At 46.8% G+C, this 21,193-nt stretch overlaps 1 protein-coding gene across 24 annotated transcripts in view; it reads right to left on the minus strand.

Annotated features, from left to right (window-relative positions):
* The window catches only part of Myt1l (myelin transcription factor 1 like), a 392,867-nt gene that overhangs the window by 105,633 nt on the left and 266,041 nt on the right, over window positions 1-21,193 (minus strand). For all 24 annotated transcript variants that reach the window (XM_063254402.1, XM_063254394.1, XM_063254398.1 and 21 more), the window contains 3 exons: window positions 19,067-19,121; window positions 18,863-18,896; window positions 18,511-18,573 (listed from right to left, as the gene is read on the minus strand). In XM_063254402.1, the coding sequence (XP_063110472.1) occupies window positions 18,511-18,573; window positions 18,863-18,896; window positions 19,067-19,121 (152 nt within the window). The remainder of the gene's footprint in view (window positions 1-18,510; window positions 18,574-18,862; window positions 18,897-19,066; window positions 19,122-21,193) is intronic.

A 21,193-nucleotide genomic window follows, 5' to 3' on the forward strand; every position in this document is an offset into this window, starting at 1 on the left:
GCTGGGACATAGATCAGAGAGGGACCTGGCCTACAAACTCCAAGACTCCAAGGTCACCCTGGAGGACCATCAATGCCTGAGGGTAGTGACACAGGGGATGCCAATCTCATCCTCCTTGTGTCCTCCTCACTTTACACAAAAATGCATCCCTTGAAAACTATAAGACTGCATTGCATATTTCTTTGCAGACAGCCGAAACTGCAGAGAATTACTAAGTATCGTTGCTCAGAAGATAATGGTCACTTGAGTCATCTTGTTGAAAAAGCCATCTCTTAGAATTTTTACATTTTTTTTTTTAGACAGGGAATGGCTATGTAGCCCAGGTTGGCTTTGAACTCCCAGAAATCCTCCTGTCTCAGCCTTCCTAGTCACTGGGACAAGATGCATGCACCATCACACCCGGCTTAATTTTTCCAGATTGTATCCAGAGTCTAAGAAGCAATTTGTAATGCAGATACCAAGCATAAAAACTAGTGGTGACCTCATCTCACAGAATTATTCTAAAATGTTACCCTCAGGCTTCCTATAATTCACCAGTTGCCCAGCAGCAGAAAAGAAAGTCCCAAGTATTTTAAGAAGTGAAAAGCGAAATAAATGCTGAATTAGGAATGAGAAGTCTGGGCTTCAGTGTGTGACCCCTTTTAAGCTTACAGTGGCAAATGAAAGATCAGGTTAGATTTTCCCCATGTGCCTACATGTTCTGCTCCTCGTAGAGCAACTCTGTATGCTCTGGCATCCTTCAGGACGGCTGCTGGTTGTTTCAGTGTTTCTGATCCTTGGGTTCTGATCTGGATTAAAATGGTCTCGGTCCTTCCTGCCGGGCTACTCACTTGTCCTCCAAGACATCTCTGTAGTGAATGCAGCACATGGTCAAAATCCCAGGGACTCCAGGGTCTCAAGGCCACTTCTGTGCCGCTCTTAGAGATCTTTTACTTGATGTTTGCTTTCATCGGATTTTAACACAAACAGAGGCTCGAGTAGGGTGTCCTCTGCCCACCCCCATCCCTTGCACAGTTCCTGGCCTTCCCACATAAACAGAGACCAAGCAGGGTTATTTCCCGTCTCTTCTTTTTACCGATGTTATTTTTCATGTATTGTTTGAAGAGTCCCGCCCGGCTGAGTCAAGGTTAAAAGAAATATTTTGCAGCAATAGAAAATAACTCTAAAGCAGTTCTGGAAGTGTGAGCTGTAAGGGCAGCTTAGTGAATACTAAAGTTGCAGCGTTTTCTAGATCTTTCCTGGTTTGCCATCTCCCAATCTACAAGGCCAGCCTAGGATTCCGACTCCCCCAGCCCTACTGCCGGGGGCTCAGGGTTTGAGTGCCAGGCTTGGGGCAGCACCGGAGTGAACCCAGGGCAGGTCCAGGTGTTCCTTTGTGCCTGTCTTGGATCTCTGGTCCACTCCCCACTCTCCGTGTGAGGGTCCACTCGAACTGTCAGACACCTTCTCTAACCCCTTTTGTGCAGAGTAAGTAGGTGAGCAATAAATGTGTGCTGGGTGGAGTCCTGGGGAATCTGTCTGTACAGTTAGTTCAGGAGGCATTTTTAAGAGCTGTGCAAATCCCATCCTTAACCTCAAGGGCACATGGAGAGCTCTGCAAGGCATGGTGGGAACTTTCTGTCCCAGGAAATCAATATGTGGGGGCACAGAGTGGGAGGGGACAGAGAGAGAGAGAAAGAGAGAGAGACAGAGAGAGAGAGAGAGAGAGAAAGAGAGAGAGACAGAGAGACAGACAGACAGAGAGACAGAGAGATGGAGCGAGGGGGTGAGTGCTGTGGCCTGGGAGCTGGCAGTGGTGACTCAGGCCTCCCGGCCATGACAGGCTGTCAGTGTCACCCGGGGCTCTGAGAGGCCCTCAGGGATTCGGGGACTGAAATGACAAAGCTGGATGGGCACTGCAGAAACCGCTGTGGGCTGTATGAGTGAGCTGGTAGAGAACAGGTGGCTCTTTGAGGGGGACACTAGGTGGCAGGATGGTGGCTTGGATGTGGGGAGAGCAGGGCTCACTGGAGACCCAGGAGCAGACAGGAACAAGGATATGCCCAGTGATATATGGGGCTGGCTGCTGTTGGGGGGACATGGGAGAAGACCTCCTGTCTGCAGCATGGGAAGAAGTACGAAGGCAGGACTGGTGGGGTGCCGAGTTCGAGGCTCTTGTGCAGAAGGTCGGTGGTGGGGGCTGCTGGTCACGCCCGTGGGGGTGAGTCATGGTGGCCATGGTTTTGTTGGGGCTGTCACTCTCTCCTGGGAGCCACCACTGACCCCACTGTGACTATCATAGCCCAGCAGCCATCACTCTCTGGTCACTTGGTTATAGGAAGAGGGGAGACAGGGGCCGCAGTGTTGAAGGCAAAACCTACCCAGCCCCTGTGGCAACCTGGGGGCAGAGGAGAGGGTCCCTGGGTCCCGCAAGCGCAGGACACAACTGTATCATGAGAATAGGTCCTTTCTAAAGGGTCTGAGGCCCAGACCTGCCATCAAAAGCCAGGTGCTGGGACAGGGTGGGAGGCTCTAATCTCAGCATTCTGGGAGGCTGAGGAAGGAGGATTGCAAGTTGAAGTTTAGCCTAGACAACTCAATGAGACCCTGTATCAAAGTAAAAAATAAAAAAAGGGCTGGAGATGTAGCTCAGTGTAAAGACCCTAGGTTCGTTCTCTAGGAGCGCACACAATAAAGAACATCAATACAAGACTAAACTGCCCTTAGCTCCCCATGGGAGATTGTTGAGATACTGGGCTTGGGGCAGCTTGAGGCTCCCTCCTCACCTCACAGTGCAGCCCGTGACACATGTGACTCATACAAGCACCCCAGGACCAGCATGTCGTGGGGAGAGGAGGTTGCTCGAAGTGGAGGTCTCTTTGCTTTTTCTCTCCTTTTGTTTCTAGTAAAATCAACACTATTTCTTGCCATTAAACTTTGAAAGAGTTACTCTTATAAAATGCTGGAATACATAAAAGCATTTAAAAATACTTCGGAAGTAACTTTAAAATCACCGAGTGATTCAATTAAAGCACTAGCATTTCCAACTTCCTGCGACATCTTTTCAACAACACACACGCTAATAAAACCAGTGCGGTTTCGGTTACATATTAATATATTTCCCCAATTTTGTTCTTTTATTCTCTGTATAGAGGGTAGTTAACCAAGGTCTAGTTGATTTGAAAATTATATACATAAATTTTTAGTTTGCATCTGATAGGCCTTTAAAAGATTCAGTGAAAATTGTTCAAAATCTTTTCTTGCATTTTTTTGCTTAGGGAATTTAAGCAAATCTCCATTTCTGGAAGGTAAAGTTTCTTTTTTTAATGTCTTGAAATGATGTTGCTTATTATTAAATAATTATTGCCTCAAACAATAATTCAAAGAATCAAATAAAGTATGAAATGACCATGTTTTTGTTACTTTCTGTCCAACAAGAGTAGTTATTCTAGATTCAAAGAAGAGCGTAAAGTCACCTCCTTCAGTGAGTCCCCCTCCCCCGGCGGGTGTGCATCCTATTCCCGGGTGGGTGGAACTTGCACTCACGCTCAGGACCCCTCAGCAAACCGAGAGTTAATCTGATTCAAACCCATGTGACAGTCACACTACCGCCGTCGGCACCCATAGTGGCTTCTTTCCTCCTTCCTCTCTTTTCTCCCCTCCTAACTTTTCTTTCCCTCCTGGTTGCATGTGGTGTGATCTAAAAACAATACAGTGAATATCAATTAAAATAAATTCATGACAGTAAAAGACACATTGCTGGACACACTCATCCCATCATTCGTGCCATTTTCTGCAGCAGTTCTGGAGTCCTCTTTCCTGAGTGTGGTAATGAGGTGTGATCAGAAACATGGTGAACGCTGGGTGCCATTCAGCAGAAAGGCAGATTTGTAAAAACATGACACTCTGTCCCCATCTATCTCTGTCACTGGATCTGGCACCGTGTGACTTCCAGCTCTTCCCCAAAGTCAAAATGATCATGAAAAGGAACTATTCTGAATTGATTCAAGAAGCTGAGGTGGCCAGGACAACGAGACCATAGACACTCAAGAAAGAGGACTCCAGAGCTGCTGCAGAAAGTTGCAAGGACAATGGGATGAGTGTGCTCAAAGTCAAAGGGAGGATTTTGAGGGGGACTCACAGCAATGTTCCTTTTACTGTAATAAATTCTCAAAAAAGATAAGCATTCACCATACATTTTGGTCTCGCCAGTATAATCCCCTATTCTCCCTCAAGGGCAGGCTAGATGCCCTTCTTTAGACATTCTGGGAAGAGTGCTTTGATGTGGTTGGTGAGAAATGATTCCATTATGAAATATTTAAAAACTTGATAGCTGACAGACGAGGCATTTGATTCACACCCATGACTTGGTGGTATAGCAATATAACTGAACCTTCCTAGATTGAGGAATTATGATCTTGTTTATGATCATATGTAAGTATTATGTACAAAGCTATACACACATATGCACACACATGCTCTCTCTCCAGACATAATATGCTTCCACAGAAGCACGGATCTTCTTAAATGTGCATTTTCTAATAGGTTATTGCAAGTAAAATCTAAGCATTTGCACCACACAGATTTCCAGAATTGTTCAGTGGTTTATTGAGCGTGAGTCACAGTAATGAAATCTCACACCTGGTTGTTATACAGAGGATTCAGATCCCTGATTGTGATTTTTGCACCATGGATAGGGGCAAGGTATGTGTCTTGTATTTTTGTTTCAGACAATATCTGGGCTGGATACAGGTGCTCTTGGTCTACATATGTGCTTTTAAAGGACAATAGAAATACGGATAAATCTCTCAGTGCCTACCCTTTCCTCCTCAGAGAACACCACATGTGGAAATACAACTTGGGTTTCTTTCTTTTTTTTTTTTTTTTTTTCTTTTTTTCCGGTACCAGGGATCGAACTCACGACTGCTTGCTTGCAAGGCAGGTGCTTATGCTGCTGAGCTAAATCCCCAGCCCTCACAACTTGGGTTTCTTTATGCTATCTTAGCATACTATGGTTTTCGTCGTCTTCTTTTTTTCTTTCTCTAAATGCAATTGATAAAGATGTCAGAAATTTATTGTGACAGATCACACTAGTTTTGAACAGGCCGTTCTCTGTTAGACAAAAATCATCTTGGGGAAAGCAACAGAAAATTCTATTGTTTTCCAAAAAAAGATGGGGGGGGTACAACTGCTCAGGAAAGTGCCTTTATGGACAAATTCAAAATACCCTTGAGGATCCTCTTGTCCTAGTCCCGGTGTGCTCTGAGTGCTGCATCTCTGTCCCCTGTCCCAGGCCCTTTGTCTCATGGGCAGAGAGAGCAGGCTGGGGGCCTGGAGCTGGGAGTTGGCGGTGCCTGTAGCATCCTGCTTTGGGGGCAGACAGTGGGGCAGCAGGAGCTCAAGGTTTTTGGAGCAAAAACACAGGCTGGTTTAGGTGTGGCTTGTGGGTGTGTGAGCTGACAGTGAGGTCACAAGAGATGAGTGTGTGTGTGTGAGTCCATCTGTCACCTGCTTTCTGTCATCTATCATTTATTTATCATTTTTCTATCTAAACTATCACCTATTTCTATCATTTGTTTATGTATCTCCCCATCATCTATCTATCTCTGAAATCTACCACCCACTACCTGTCTGTAGAATTTGTCATCTATCTATATATCTCTATCATCTATCAATCTATGTATATATCGATTATGTATGTTTGTATCAATCTTCTTTTAAGTTTTTTTTATCTAAAGAAAAAAAGCAAAACAGAAAAAGGGTAGAAATAATACATAATTTCAAAAAATAAACAGTAAGAAATCACTAGTTGATAATTACATATTGTCCTCTTAGAAATAGTTGTTCAAGTTACAAAAGTAAAGCATACAAAGTGGACATTCAACCAGCAAGATCACAAACAGTTCTGTCCACCATCCAACAAATATCAATCTACTTCTAACACTATCCACCAGGTATTATCTGTCATCTATGTCTATATCAATTTATTTTTTCTCAGTCTCTGTGCATCTATTCTCCCCTTATTTTTGTATCTATCATCTATGTCTATAATCTATTTACCTATTATCTATCACTTATCTATCTCTACACTTTATCACCTCTCTGCTTATCTCTTTCATCTATCATCCACCCATGTATGTAGCCATCATCTATATTTCTATCCCAATTAGCTATTTCTGCCTCTATCATTATTGCCTCTATTTCCGCTTCTATCATTTATGGATCTATCACCTATCTTGACCTATTTCTGAATCTACCTACCTACCTTCCATTTATCTTTCCATATATGACAGACTCAGCAGCGTCTCCTCTCCCTGCATGCTTAGAGATGCCCAGCCTCTCTCTCCATCCTGTGGGAGCTGCCTGAACCATCAGGAACACAGAGAAAAGAGTCTGACAGTGCAGATCCTGCATACTGTAGATCCTCAGCTCTTTGTGGTTAAATGAGCACATCGTTTATTTAGAGGAAGTGGTGCGATTCCTGGTAAGCGGGCTCCAGCCTGTGTCTAGCAGGTGCCTGGGGATCTCAGAGTGTCCCTCACATACCCTGGACTCTGCCCCACAGAAGGTGGTACTGCTGTTGGGGGTCTTGTCACACGCAGCCAGACCTGGCAGCTCACTGCACTCCCAAGGGAGATGTAAGCTCTAAAACTTTCTCCTTGTTCAGAGAAACGGACTATTGCTTCTTCCATATCGGCAGAAAATTTGCTGAAGGGGCCAGAGGAAGAGGAGCAGCGACTCGCTTATAGAATCAGGCAGGTGCTTTCTCAGCTTAAAAATAAAACTCCTGGCTTCCGGCTCACTAATTGGTTGACTGTAGATGGAGCTGCTACCATGGTGCCTAAAGCCATTTTATCTGTCTCCCTATTTAATAATTCTAACTAGACAAGAATCTTTTTTTCTCCCTACCAATTTTCTTAGGAACTACCTACCCTCACCACCTTGTAATAGAAAAACTAACCTCAGAGCTACAACATGCAAAGTTCTCAGACTTTTATTCAGGAAATGGATTTTTTTTAAAGCCTCCTTAGTTTCTGTGTTGCCGGCTTTATCACCATAGGGCTCAGATTTTCTGGGTCTTCAGCTGAGATGTCTGGAATCCCAGGACAGGGAAGAGGTCTCTGGTGTCTCTGTAGGATAGGCAGGCATTTTTGCAGCCAATCAGAGGTGCTTTTTAGCTTCCTGAGCTCTCAACCTCGGGCTGCACTTGAAGACACACCCTGGGACCACCAAGGACGCTTGGCAGACCAAGCTCAGAGGCTGCTGCCCGTCCATGGGCTGTGGCTCCTGCCTCTGCTGGCCATGTCTGAAGGGGAGGTCAGCGTCCCAGCTGTCTGCTGCCCTCCGAAGATGTCACTGTGGAGTCTGGGCCAGGCCTCCTGGGGGATGAGATGCTTTTGTGTGTGGCAGTCCTGACCCTGAAGATACTGCCCATAGTGACTTGACTTCTCTCTCACCAGCCCTGGTGCAGAATCAAGGTCCCAGGGCCAGCCAGGGACTGTGGATCCACTTCATGGCTGTTTTTGGTCCTTCTGTGGTGAGGCGAGGAGTCTCAGTGTGAAAGCTGCTGCCTGCAGATCACCACATGGTTCCAAGTGCCCCTGGCTGGGGTGTCTGTGGTCCTGATGGGGTGGACCCTGGGCCTCCTTCTTCTGGCTGCTCAAGTGCCCAGTTCACCTGTGTGTCCACCAGGTGACCTTGGGTGGCTTCTCTGCTGTCACCTCCATCTTGCAGGTGTTGGTACCTAAGTCAGGCAGCAACTGTTGCTCACTCTACCTGTTTGGATATAGGGTCACAGGTGGCCAGGGGTGGGGGTCTTTGCTTCCCAAGCCTTTGATGTATCTTCTCTCCCTCCCTTTCCCCCATTTCTGTCTCCTTTCTGTGCTTTTCTGGCAGGATGAGATCAGAGTCACAGCTCGAGGCTTTGCGTGGGCTTGTGTGGGCACTGTTTCCTGCCAGCCTCCACCTGCACCCCCGACACACCCTCTGTGCAAGCTCCCACAGGTCTGAGGCAGGTGCACGCCTGTCTGTTACACGCTCCCTCCTCTGGTTTTGGATGCAGAGCTGTGTGTGTGGTCGGCTTCTGGTAGCTAGCACATTAGAATGGGCTCCCCAGTCTTGGCTTCCCTTGTCCTCTGCCGACCAGAATCAGCACGAGCAGTTTGAATTTGCTTCTGTGCATTTGTCAGCCAAACACTGTCATTTCTGGAGTAAAGAAACTAGACCATTTCCAGAGTGCTCCAAGATACTGACCCGGAAGCACAGCAACACCACCCATTCTTGTCTTGTAAATTCATCACACTGCTGTGTCAGAGATCCTGGTACCTTACTGTGCTGGGTCTGTGCCTGTTGCTGTCCCTGCCCCATGCTGACACCAGCAAGTCCCAGCCAGGGCCAGCTGCATCCACATGTAGCCGCTGCCCACAGCTTGCCAGGCCCCACTGTATGCCTTGCTCTGTGCACGTTGGAGGCTCTGGCTCTCCATAGCAGTGGTGACAGTCAACTGGCGCCCTTCATGGACCTGCAAAAGCCCAGCTTGGGGACACAGGCAGGTGGAGTGGCTTTGCAGGCCTTAGATGTAGCACTTCTAGGGGTCACCTGAGACCTGAATTGCAAGGCTTTGACCTTGCAAAACACTTTCATATATATGATAATCAGATGTAGCGCTTGAGTAATGACAAAAATAGCTCTAAGAAAATGCCTCTGAAGATATATGTGTGTGTGTGTTTGTGTCTGTGTATTTGGTTTTTTTTTTTTGTGCTCCAGAAAAACAGGGTAAAAATTTCTCCTGAAAATATCTTAACTTGATGGACTTGTATATTCGTAAAACAAGTTTTTAGATGTATAAGTAAAACAGTTCACATCTACGACAGCGGCTTTCAGTGTTTCATGGGTGACGGCAGACCTCCCGTGTTCTCAGTACTTGGGAATTAGTACCCCAGGTTCCCTATACCAGCTCCCCCATACCAGCCCCATCCCTGCTGCTTTTGATTTTGAGACAGGGTCTTGCTGCTATGTTACTGAGGCCGGGCTGAGACTTGTGATCCTCCTACCTCAGCCTCCCACAGTGCAGGACTCACGGGCATGTGCTACTCCATGTGGCTTCTCCCAGTCTTCTCTCTCCAGCTGTGTCTGAGTGTCCTGAGCAGCGCCTCCTCTCCAGGGACTCAGGGAAAGAGACAAGGGAGACTCAGTGCCCTGGGCACAATGACTGGCTGCTGGTCACACGCTGTGCCCATTTAACACCTCCAGTGTTGGGAAGTCAGGAGAAGACATTGTTTTTTGGTCTTTTTCTGTAGAGGGAATCGGCAATGTGGCCTGCAAACCGTGAGGCGTTTTAGGTGGCTACCATGCCTGTCACTGTGACTGTTACTCCAGGCATCCTGGGGCTAAAGAGGAGCTTCCTTGGGCAGGAGGGAAGAACCACCTTCCATTACATTGAGCATCAGGTGGGTGGGGGCTGCTTGGCCCCCTGCACTCTCTTGTTCCCCTTTCTGGGATCCCCCAGGCCAAGAGGAAGGGGCTATGGAGAGGAGGAGTCCTCAGCCTGCTTCTGGGGTCAGAGGCCCTGGCACCATGCTGGTTGTATCTCCAGGTTCCATCAGGCTTACTCAGGGAGCAGAGTGGGAATGTGTCCTGGTCATAGGAGTGAGGCCCAGTAATGGCCTCCCTGGCTGGGCAGCATGGTGAGGCCTGTTCTGGTCCTGTGGGCTCGGCTGGTGCAGGACAGGTGTGGGACCTTCCCTGTGTCTTCCCTGCAGCCCCATCACAGGTACCCATGCAATGATGAAGATGAGGCTCCCCAGGAGGCTTATGGCCCCGCTTCCTGTGGTTTCAGGCAATGAAGTCTTGTTTGAGAAGTGGCTGTCTGGTGCTGGGAGACACAGCCTGCAGGGTGGAGCCTGGAGGATGTGACAGGTCACCTCGGCTGTGCAGGGAGGAAGCAGAAGTTACCCATCCCTGGCACATGTGGAGGTGGTGAGGTTCCCAGAGCTGGTGCCACTGGGCTCTGTACAGGGCAGTCTGCAGGTAGAGACCTCAGGTGCGCTTGGTGCTCCCATGGTTATGTGAGATCTGATTTCCCAGGCCTGCCCTGGGGGGTCCCAAGGTGCAGGCGAGTTTGGTTGGGGCCACCATTCCCCAACAAAGTGGCTGCCGTGACTGCTGAGCTGTCCTCCACAGTGGTACATACATCCAGCGTAGGAGCCCTGGAGAGTGGAGAGTGATTCTGTCCTGATTAAAGTCATCCTCCCACGAGAGGCAGCACCTCTTGACAGGGTTGGAATGCTGGGTGCTGCCTCCCTCTGCTTCCAGGAGGGTTGCAGGACACCCCATCTGGTGTAGCCTCAGGTCTGCAGGGGAAGGTGAGCTCTAGCGCTAGTTCACCGTCCTCTGTGTCATAGTTCAGGACTTAGTCAAAAGCAGGGATGGGGTGGATATGGGCGCAGTGGGTTGTAGGCCTTTGTCTTTGCTAAGATGCTTTGGTTTTCAGTTCAGCACACTGTGGCTCTGTGAGCTGCGTGCCCAGGACAAATTCCTCCTCATCCCTACAGACGCTGTCTCTTTGGGGATTCTGGCCCTATCCTATGGATGTGCTCTCAGTGGAGGATGTCACTTCCCCAGATCCTCATGCCGCAGGTCTCAGCTGTCTCTCTAGCAAGTTCCCAGCTTTCAGTGCAGTCTCGGTGTGGGTGAGGGCAAAGTGACCACTGCCCCATCCCTGATCCAGAGGCTGCTCGTCCCCACATCCATGCCAGCTCAGGGAAAGTCATGGGACCCCCATCAGCTCACAAAACACAACAAGAATGGCACTGAGGTCTTGGCCAGACCCCAGGCCAGTCTGAGGTGAGGCTGTTACACACCGAGCATAGTGACATCTAGACTCAGACAAAACACTAAAATCTCATGGCACTGAGATGCTGCTGAGGCCAAGGCAGTGTTTCTCTCCTTTGAATCTTTTACTAATTTGGAGTGGGAGAGGCTGTTGAAGCCGGCATTGTGATCATATTTTGGGGCAGGGAAGGGAAGAGAGAGGAAATCACTTCCCATCCACTGTTCAGAACGTCCTCTTGATTACCTCGAGGGCTTCAAGAATAAGTAGTTATGAGGACAGTAATGACATTTGGTGTCCCTGAGTATGGATACGAAGAACTAGATACAAACCAGGTATAATGGCACACACCTCTAAACCCAGTATGTAGGAGGCTGAGGCAGGAGGATCACTGTGAGTTCAAGGCCAGCCTGGGCTCCATAGTGAATTTAAAGGCAGCCTGGACTAAATAGCGAGATAACTATTTCAAAAAACAAAACAAAAGAACTAGATGAACTGCTGCTCATAGTTGTGGCTCCCCCCAAATCTCCAGTGGTTGTGAAGCTTTGGAAGTGCTCAACCCTGAGGTTCGTTCATCTGCTGGGATTTTGTCCCGGGGCAGTGATGTGAAGAGATGGGGCCCAAGGAGGTCAGCAGATGGGGGGCTGCACCCTCGGGAAGGATCAGGGCTGCCTCTCAGGAGCAATGTGACCACTCCTTGTGCAGCCCCGTGCTGTAACACTTGTCCTTTAACCAGAGCCTGGTCTTTCCCAGTGCTGTCATTTCCAAGCAAAGGTAGCGCTCAGATCTTTCCCAGGGCCCACCGGTGTGTGGTGGCAGCACTAGTGCGAGCCCTATCACTAGCAGGTCCCAAGCTGGACTGCCCCCTCCAGGGTCCTGCCTGTGAACCCCACTGCTACCACAGTGGCCCATCTCAGTACATCAGGGCTTTTCGGTGCACAAACCCCAAACAATAGCAGCCTTGCACACCCATTTCTCGGTGTGCAGATCTGGTTTTCATTCCAAAGCCAAATTTATATATTTTTAATCATCACTCAAGAAACCAGGGCATGATTATAATTGCGAACACTAGACTTGGCCGACACAAATCCTATTCATTATTAATTCGCTATCTGTTCCCTTAATGTTTTTAGAAACAGATCCGAAAATAGGCAGGCGCATTCCTCTTCGAATGTGGAATTATTCACAGAATAGATCCATTTAGTTTCAGCAAACATCAAAAATACCCCCTAAAATGCATTCCATGTTTTGTTTCCTGGCCTCACATGCTCTGAGTCTGTGACTGTCCCAGACCAGGTGATGAAACTCAGGAAGCCCAGGGCCCTACATTTGTGGCCAGGTGCTTTTTTTTTTTTTTCCAAATAAGGGACTCATTGTGAGAAGAGAGGCTAATTGTCACTGCAGTCCCAAAGGACGGTGCTTGGGTTTCACATCTGCACACACAGCCCTCTGGAAAGCCTCACATCAATGGTGACACTGTGAAGTCTGTGTCACCCAAATAAAACACTTCTAGGTCCATGTTTCTGCTTTGTGTGTCCCTGTGCCGTGCTCTCGGGTGACTGCTGGAGACTGGATGTTCTAACTCCTCATTTACGGAGTTGGTGACAAGGAGTGAAGGGGGGGGAGCATGCCATGGAGCTCCGGCTGGGTGACGGCTGGCGCACAGTGACTCAGAATCCCTCCCCAGGGTCCCTCAGTGCCCGTGGCTCGGCAGCCATCCGTTAATTGGAGCAGCCGGTGCACGGGGCAGCGGGCTCCCACACACCCAAGCAGATCTTCATTTTTCGCAGGGCCTTGCTAATTAAAATCAGCTTTGCAATTAAACGTGGAAAATTGTGTTCAACTTTCAAGCACGGTTTGGAAGAGATGCAATTATTTGTGGGGTATTTTATTTCAGTGCAAATGAAATTTCTATCTATGAGGAACCAGTAAGAGCAAAAGGGAGGTAGAAGGGAAGGAGTTCTGTTTCTCTGTGTCTCCCTCTCTCCCTCTCTCTCTCTCTTTTCCTTTTGGATTATGGATGCTGTTCTCAGTGGAAGTTGCAATGCTCCGCTATCTCCCAGCCAGTACCTGGCTCCGTTCCAAAGCTTTTAGTGAGTGCTCTCTGTCAAGGCATGAATAATATCACCCTGAGGCTGTTGGCAGAATCCCAATGAGGCGTGCATACATCAGGAAGCAAGCCTCCCCTCGACTCCCCAGCAAGCGCCTGCAAAGACAGGCAATTACTCACGGTGCCTGCCGCCTGGCAATCACACTGGTGGGTGGAAAGGTATATGGGATGGAAGAAGGAAGACACACAAGAAAGCCAGAGAGCATCTAATCATTTTCTAATAAAACAGAAAAACTACCGTTTGAAGCTTTTCATCTGAAAGTTGCAAATTAAATAGTTTAGCTCAGTGTTTTTGAGATTGGGGAGGATTTAGATATAATACCAATACCTATTACCTAACTTTAGGCTGGTTGTTGGGTGTTCATGAATTCCAAAGCTCAAGTGTTGGTTGGGTATTTTTTTTCAGTACCTGATGTGCAATGAATGAATAATTAAAAAATTGCAGGGAAGGATAAATCTAAATGAAATCCATTAAATTTAAAAGAAATAAACTTAGAATGACCACAAAACAAATATGTAAAAAATGAATCCATGCTAAAAATTCCTTTCTGTTTTTCCTTTTCTCTCTAGTGCATTGAAGGCTTTTGTAAAAATTATTTTACCATAGTAAGCAAATCCAATTAATACAAAACACTCTATTATGTGTATCATAATTGCAAATAAGGCTAAACTTCCAATTCCTCTATGTTGCTTAATATTACTCTGTAGTAAATATTGACAGATTTGGGTTATCCTTATTTCTAACTTTTATTGGGAAAATTAACAAAGCTTTGATAACAATGAACTCATTTTGAGGATAAAAGTAGAATTTTATAGTATTTTGACATTTGGCTTTTCAATCTTGTATCTCATGATCCATTCATAAAATATTGCGCCCTTCTTGGTCAGGAAGCTGAACTATATTAGAGGATGACAGGTCCAGTTGAAGGGTATGGTTTCTTTGCACTGGTGTGTGGGAATCAATTTTTGGTTCGGGGATCCCTCTGGGCCCCACCCCTTTGCTTGGGTTCAGTGTTGAGGACCAGCTGGGTAACAGGAAGCCAGTGCTGGCTTCCCATCCTTGGCCCTATGTGGGTCACCGTGGGCCACTGGCTTGCACAGGTTGGAGGCCTCCTTGCTAGGGAAGGTCAGGGGGTACACTAAGTAACGCCCTCAGGGCCATGTCTGGGGCCTTCTGAGTATTTCATTTTATTCTTAGCACTCATCCATGGGAACACAACTGCAGACTCAGGAGAGGATGCTTGCCTTTGGCATTTTAAATGCTTATTTGCCCACAACTGGCTTGAGGAATAAGGTAGGAGTTCACACAGCTGGTGAGAGCCACGTCAAATGAGAAGCTCCCTTCTCAGGTTCAGGGGCCTAAAACTCAACTTTGGAAAACCCGGGATAACCTGAAGTTAGTTTGTCTACCTGAAAAATGAAACTGATTGGAGTTTCCAGACACATAGTTTGAGATGCATAAATGTTTTTGGTTATCACTAAGTTTAATTTAAGAAAAGCCACAGGCACAAAGAGAAGTAGAACATATATAGCATATATATAGCATAGTATAGAAATGGAGTCAGAAAGAGAGAAGCTAGATTTCTTAGATGGTGGAGTACTTTTTTTTTTTTTTGAGACAGGGTCTGGCTGTGTAGTCCAGGTTGGCCTTGAACTTTCTTAGTAGCCTAGGCTGGCCTTGAACTCAAGGTAATCATCCTGTCTCTGCCTCCCAAGTGCTGTGATTATAGGTATGCACCACCAGGCCCAGGCTCAGACAGTGGAGTCTGTCATTCATCTCTCTGCTTATTGCCTTGGTTGTCAGGAGGCTCATACTAAATGCAATACCATATGAACACTGCTGCTTCCTGGATTTCTGGCAGAATCACAGGTCCACTTACCCGATACTGTTACTAATCGATCTTTTTGCTTGATCATTTAACCATGTTATTGTGCTTGGGCTTACCAGCTTATCTACCCATTGCTTATCTTTTGTTCAAAGATACAATTTTGGAATTAATATAAAATGTCCAAAAAGTTAAGTGTTATAATCTTACTCCTGTCCTCCATGTTTTAAACAAGATCTCGAATGGTGAATTCCCCTTTCAAATTCCTACTTCATGTCTCAGGTTTTATGTGGTAGTTGACTCCTCAGCTTCGCCCTCTTTTCCCCCACAAACCCATGGACTCTGGATCACACTGGACAAGAAAATTTGTCATTCTCGGCCCATGTCACCCCATGACCCGGGCCACCACAGCACATGTGCTGGGGACATCGGGAGGGTCATAGGAAAGTGAGTTATGCTTGATTTCCTTACATTAAAAATAAAGCTAGGAGTGGCTGGGGATTTAGCTCAGCAGCATAAGCGCCTGTCTGGCAAGTGTGAGGTTGTGAGTTTGATCCCAGTATAAAAACAAACAAACAAAAAAACACTAGGTGGTTGGTACCATCTTATTGCTTGGTGATTATTTCCCTAAACATTTTTTTTATTGTGCATTCTTCACATCTGCCTCAACTGAGGCTTTGCACACTTGGCATAGGCACGCGGCTGAGACAAAAGGGTGCCTTTCAGCTGAATACTCAAGGTGACGCCTCTGCTGTCACCAGGCTGCTGCCAAGGCTGGGGCTTGGCACCAGGTGAAGATCCCTGACCTTCTGGGATATCTTAAATCACCCCAATGTCAGTGCCACACCTGTATGGCTAGAGGCACATAGGACATGGGGTTGGTGGCTGTCACAGGAATTCTGTCACCAGTAAATCATTTAAAACTAGCACAGAGCAAAGCTGGGTGTGATCTACATCCTCCATGTTTGAAGCAGCAAATTAGAAGATGTTAAAATATAGATGTTTTATCTCCCACAAGGAGGAACAGGTTATTTTTTTTTAGGCTTAAGAAATTAAAAGGCCATGCTTTAGTTAAAAATTACTGATAATGTATAGATATCAAACAAAGGTAACCCAGAGAACGCTTGGTTACCTTCACAGAAAGTTCTCCCAAGAGAAGCCTGGGTCACTGATGTTGTTTTTGAATGACATCACATTTGAATGGTGTCGCTTCTGAAATGATGTCACTTCTGAAAATGACGGCACTTCTGAATGACATCACTTTCGGATTGCTCTTGGTTTTAGGCAGTAAAGTCCACAGCTCTCATGGGTACCCTGAGGACGCCGGAGGCCACAAGTGTAATGTACTGTGTCCCCAGGCCTTGGACAATTAAAGGCACATGGGAAACCAGGATGTGGATGTCTAGACTCTGTGATGGTTGATCACCAACTATAGTATATGACACCATCTCTGCTAATGAACTATTTGTATTAAATAAAAGGAATTCTAATAATTCAGATAATATTAGTCATGTTTAAAATGATGGCATTATTTAAAGTTAAATAAAAATGTCACTGAAGCTTTTTCTGAACTGAATGAGTCCTCCCTGACATCTCACCCGATGGTGAGGCTCATGGGTTTCTGTGGTCCTGAGTCAGCACCAAAACTAAGAAGGTGGGTGGGGACCAGCTATTTGCAGCTTAGTTCCAGCACTAATTTTGTTTGGTTTCGTTTTTTATTTTTTATTTTGAGATAAAATCTTGTTAAGTTTTCCAGGCAGAGCTTGAACTTGCCATCCTCCTGCCTCAGCCTCCTGCTGTGATCCCTATGGGATGTGAACCACCATGCTTGGCTCTAGATCATATCTGTCAGCAGAGAAGGAGACATCATGGACAGACACATCCATGCACCATGCAGAGGTGCAGCGATCCACACCTGGACCCCGCGCCCCATGCAGCTTGGTGAAGAATACAAATGTTTGATAAGGACGTGATCAGCAGAGGCAAATGCTTATCACTTGGATTTGATCAGTGCCTACCATGCCTGCAGTAACGCACCCCATTAATATGTACAACAAATGCATGTTAGTAAAATCAAAATAACCTGAATGTTTGAAAAAATGCTTTGGAAACTTCATATTTTTTTTTTCTTTTTGCAAAATCATGACTGTGAGATCATACCTAGCTCGAACCCAGTTACAACCTTTTAGCTAAAGTTAATAATTTCTTTTCAGAACAGTATGATAAAGTTTAACTATTGACTATTCAAGACATGATGGGGGAACAGAATATCTCACTCAGGATGTGCTAACTTGTTTTCTGTTGAGAACATAATGCAAGCTTTAAAACTCCTACATCAAGAACTTACATATCTACTTCCCAAGGCGATCACATCCTTGAACGTGATTCAGTAACTTACTATTTTATACAATAAAATAATAACATTTTAGATTATACAGAATGATTTAAATCACAAAATTCCCTGGATAAAATGTCCCGAAGCTCCTCTGATACATGACAGAGAAAGTCAGACAACCATTTCTGGATAGATGCTCATTAAAAAATTCCCTATCTCCTTCCACACCAGCATGGGGATTTGGGGAGTAATTTGTAATTTTTTTCTTTGATTCTTACTAAAGGACAATCAAAATAATTGCTCTATTTTGCCCACAAATTAATGTTCCAGGGGAAAGGCAACAGAGTGTATTACAGTGAGGAGCTGTCACTCTGGGCCACTGTGGAAGACCCCACCACAGAGCCCAGGGTGATGGAGGGCTGGCTGCTGAGGGTTTGTTAGGACAAAATGACCTAAGCTGGGGAAAATGAGCTTAGAATGTGCTGAGTCTATATGGCCATCTTGCCATCATGGCAAAGATCTTGCCATGAATGGGTAGTTAGGTTCACGTCACAGGGAAGGGGACACTTCCCAGTGGCAAATGTGAAGCCAGGCCTGAGTGACAGCTGGCTAGGCCCTGGGGGTGGGCAGACCTGCTGTGGTGCCCTTTCACGTGTCACAACGGTCACTAGTCACCTTACCTTCTAAACATCTTTCACACCTGCCACTGCTGGCACCTGAAACCCCAGTGTTGCTCAGAATGACAGTCATTTGCCCCCAAAGCCCCACCGGCATAATCTGTCCTACGATCTCCGGCATGTGACCTCTTCCCACCACTTCCTGGTGACATTTTCAGGCCACATTTCCCAGAGCTCTTTTTTTTTTTTTTTCTTTTCTTTTGTGGTACCAGGAATTGAAAACAGGGCCTATACTCTGCACTACATCCTCAGCTTTTTCATGCATTGGTTTATTTTGAGACAAGGTCTTGCTAAGTTGTTTGGGCGGGGATGCAACTTGCAGTCCTTCTGCCTCAGCCTCCCGGAGTGAGCCAGGTGTTTCTACAGGCAGGTCCCTGAGTCACAGTTCAGTTCAGCCTCCCCAGATCCCCAAATGACAAAGCAAGGGAGGAGGAGCAGACATCCCCACAAAACGGCGGGTGGCCCTGGCCCAGACACAGATGGGGGATGTGAGTTCAAGGCTCGTATTCACTGGAGCCAGGTGGTGATTACTGTTACCTCTACCTGGGAGGCACTGGGAAGTGGCCCATGGTTTGAGAATTTGTAAGAGAGCACAAAGACAGTTCCTTGGAGGGACTCAGAGAAGTGAATCAGGACAAAGAAAGTGTCCCACATTTGGTTTCCTGAGCACACCTACCCCACACGCCCACCGTCTGGGGTGGCTCTTACACAAGTCACCTAGGATAGAACACCGAGAAAAATGCAGGCGTTACCTTCTGTGTCTTGCATATTTGCCGCTAACATGACCACTGCCATCACAGCCAGGAGTGGGGCAGCTGAAACAGGAGAGAGTCAGTTACACGGGTGCCACGCGCTGTGGGCAGGGACCCTAAAACTTCTGTGGTGTTGCCGAGGAGGAAGGGGCAGCCCAGACCGCAAGAGAGATACAAAATCCTGCGTAGGGTGGGGGTGCTTTTTCCTAGCAGGTCTGGGGGATCGGTCTCTTCAGTGCAGCAACACATGAGCAGGCTGCCCAGGGACCTGGGAGCCCGGCACACTCACTACGAGGCACGGATTTCTGAATCAGCAGGCGGGGGGCACAGGCTTTACCCACTGGGCACTGACCTGAACAGTTCCTGCACTGATGGCTCCACGGGCACTGCAGAGAGACGGGAGATAGGTCAGGATTTGTCATTTGTCACCACTGCCCCTCTTCACAGACCGTCACCAAGAGGGTGGAGCTAGGAGGGCATCAACAGTGAACCCCAGATCGGTTCTGCAGGACCGAGGTGGCCGGAGCTAGCCTTGGGCGCTGACGCAGGGACGTACCTCGAACCCCTTTGGACCGCGTGCGATGGCGCTTCTCCTCGGCATCCACGTCCATCTGGGGATAGACAGCAGGTGGTCAGTGTCCGGGCCGTGGCCCAGAGCAGTGGAGGGTCCAGGCAACCTAATGCATTACTTAAAAATAATTAGGAGACCTGCATGCCACAGGGAATGTTCAATCAGGAGGCCTCTGCACTCTACAGTTGGGTAGGTTTTGATGAATCTGGGAGAACAATCTATTTACTCTCTTGTCAAGGATTTGATTAGGACCCATGTAGGCAATCTAAGTTGTCCTTCATACCAAGAATACAATAGATAGCCATTAAGTTCCTAAGCAAGCCAAAAAAAAAAAAAATTGTCTAGGTTCTCCTCGTACCTGAAAAGTTTCATATGATTAAGTAGTTAGGGGTAGAGCACAAGACTTTTTTATTTTGCCAGCCAGGAGCTTTCTGTCCATGTCATCTCATTCCCAGAATGCAACTGTCTGCATTTCTCTATAAACAGTGCCCCAGACCTCTCAAAGCCTTGTTCTGTGCTTCCTTGTGGAAGCTTCCTGATGAATCTGAAGGGGAAATGTTTTTATCACATCTATTGTATATGTGAAAATATTAAAATCCAGGATTTGCTTAAGATTTCCCAAATCTTTGCTATAGGGACCCCAAATCACACCTGTTGGTCAATGTCCTCTTTAATTACCAGAACATATGGGCACCTGTGACTCTATATGGGCATATTTGTCCATCAAATATCTCCACACGTATGACTGTCTTAGATGTGGACACACACATGCACACATGTGCACACACATGTACCCACAGTGTGACTGAGATGTCTGGTGACTGTAGATTTTAAAAGATGTGTTTTACAGTATTGGATTCTCCCTTAGAATCTTCCTCCTTTGCTTCCAACATACTTATCCCGCTGTTTTTGCCAATTCCTGTGGCAGCTCTGGAGTCCTCTTTTCCTCAGTGATTTTTTTTTAGCTGCACTGTCCTGGCTGTCCTGATGTCCTGAGGGATCCCAAACATTTCCCTTTCATGGTTATTTTGACTCTGGGGAAGAGCTGGAAGTCACAGGGTGCCAGATCTGGTGACTGAGGTGGGTGAGGACATAGTGCAGTGGTTTTACAAGCCTGCCTTTCTGTTGGATGGCACATGGCAGTTGAGTTCACCGTATTTGTGATCAAATCTGGCAAAGAGCCTCAGGAAAGAGGTCTCCAGAGGTGCTGCAGACAGTGGCAAGAACAATGGGATGAATGTGCTCTAATCTAGGGGGAGGGCTTTGAGGGGAGTTCACAGCAGTATGTTTTACTGTAACAGATTTTTAAAATTGGAACATTCACTGTTTTGATCACAGTTGGTATACAGTCACTCTCTCTATATTGAATTCTACTCAGTGTAACAGGGGGCTGACAGACAGCCCCTCCTGACTCCATCACATGGGCAGAACTTTCCAGCCCTGCCTGTGACTCCTTGGTCTTGTCCAACCTGTGCCCTAGACAGAGGAGGAAGCACTGGACAATGTAATCTGTGCCCATCCCACCACAAAGGCAGCAAAGCCACTTCCTGTATGGTTTATGAGCAGCAGAAAGGTCAGAATGTAGAGGCCTCTGTTTAAGGCATGCAACCTGGCTGACATGTACTTCAGAGTGTGGGGAGGATATGCTGGTTTCTTTTTCCTTTTTGGTTGGTTGGTTGGTTGTATTTTGAGACAGGGTCTTACTGTGTAGTTCAAGCTGACTTTGAACTCACTGTGAACTCACAGTTCAAGCTGGCCTTGAACTCAGTAACTCTCCTGCCTCAGCCTCCCCAGTGGTGTATTACAGGTGTGCACCACCATGCCCAGCTGGACGCACAGTTTCTGTGAACTGTGAGAATCAGTGCTTTCTCTGCACAGGTGTGACATTAGGGTTTCATGAAGCTGTATCAGCAGCACTAGGTTCATTGCTTATGTCACTCCACCCTCGAACATTTATTTATGAACACTGTGTGCTGAGTGTGCTATTGGGATAAAAAGTGTGTACAGGAAGAGCACCAGGTCCTGGGGTGGGCTTAGTGTCTATTAAAGGGAGACACGAATTGCAGAGTAAACCTAATAATAAACTGGCTTTAGCATCAAAAGAAAGGGAGG

The sequence above is a fragment of the Cavia porcellus genome, unplaced genomic scaffold, assembly GCF_034190915.1.
Source record: "Cavia porcellus strain 051 isolate PalLab524CR breed Dunkin Hartley unplaced genomic scaffold, mCavPor4.1 scaffold_8, whole genome shotgun sequence".
NCBI classification, from domain to species: Eukaryota; Metazoa; Chordata; class Mammalia; order Rodentia; family Caviidae; genus Cavia; species Cavia porcellus.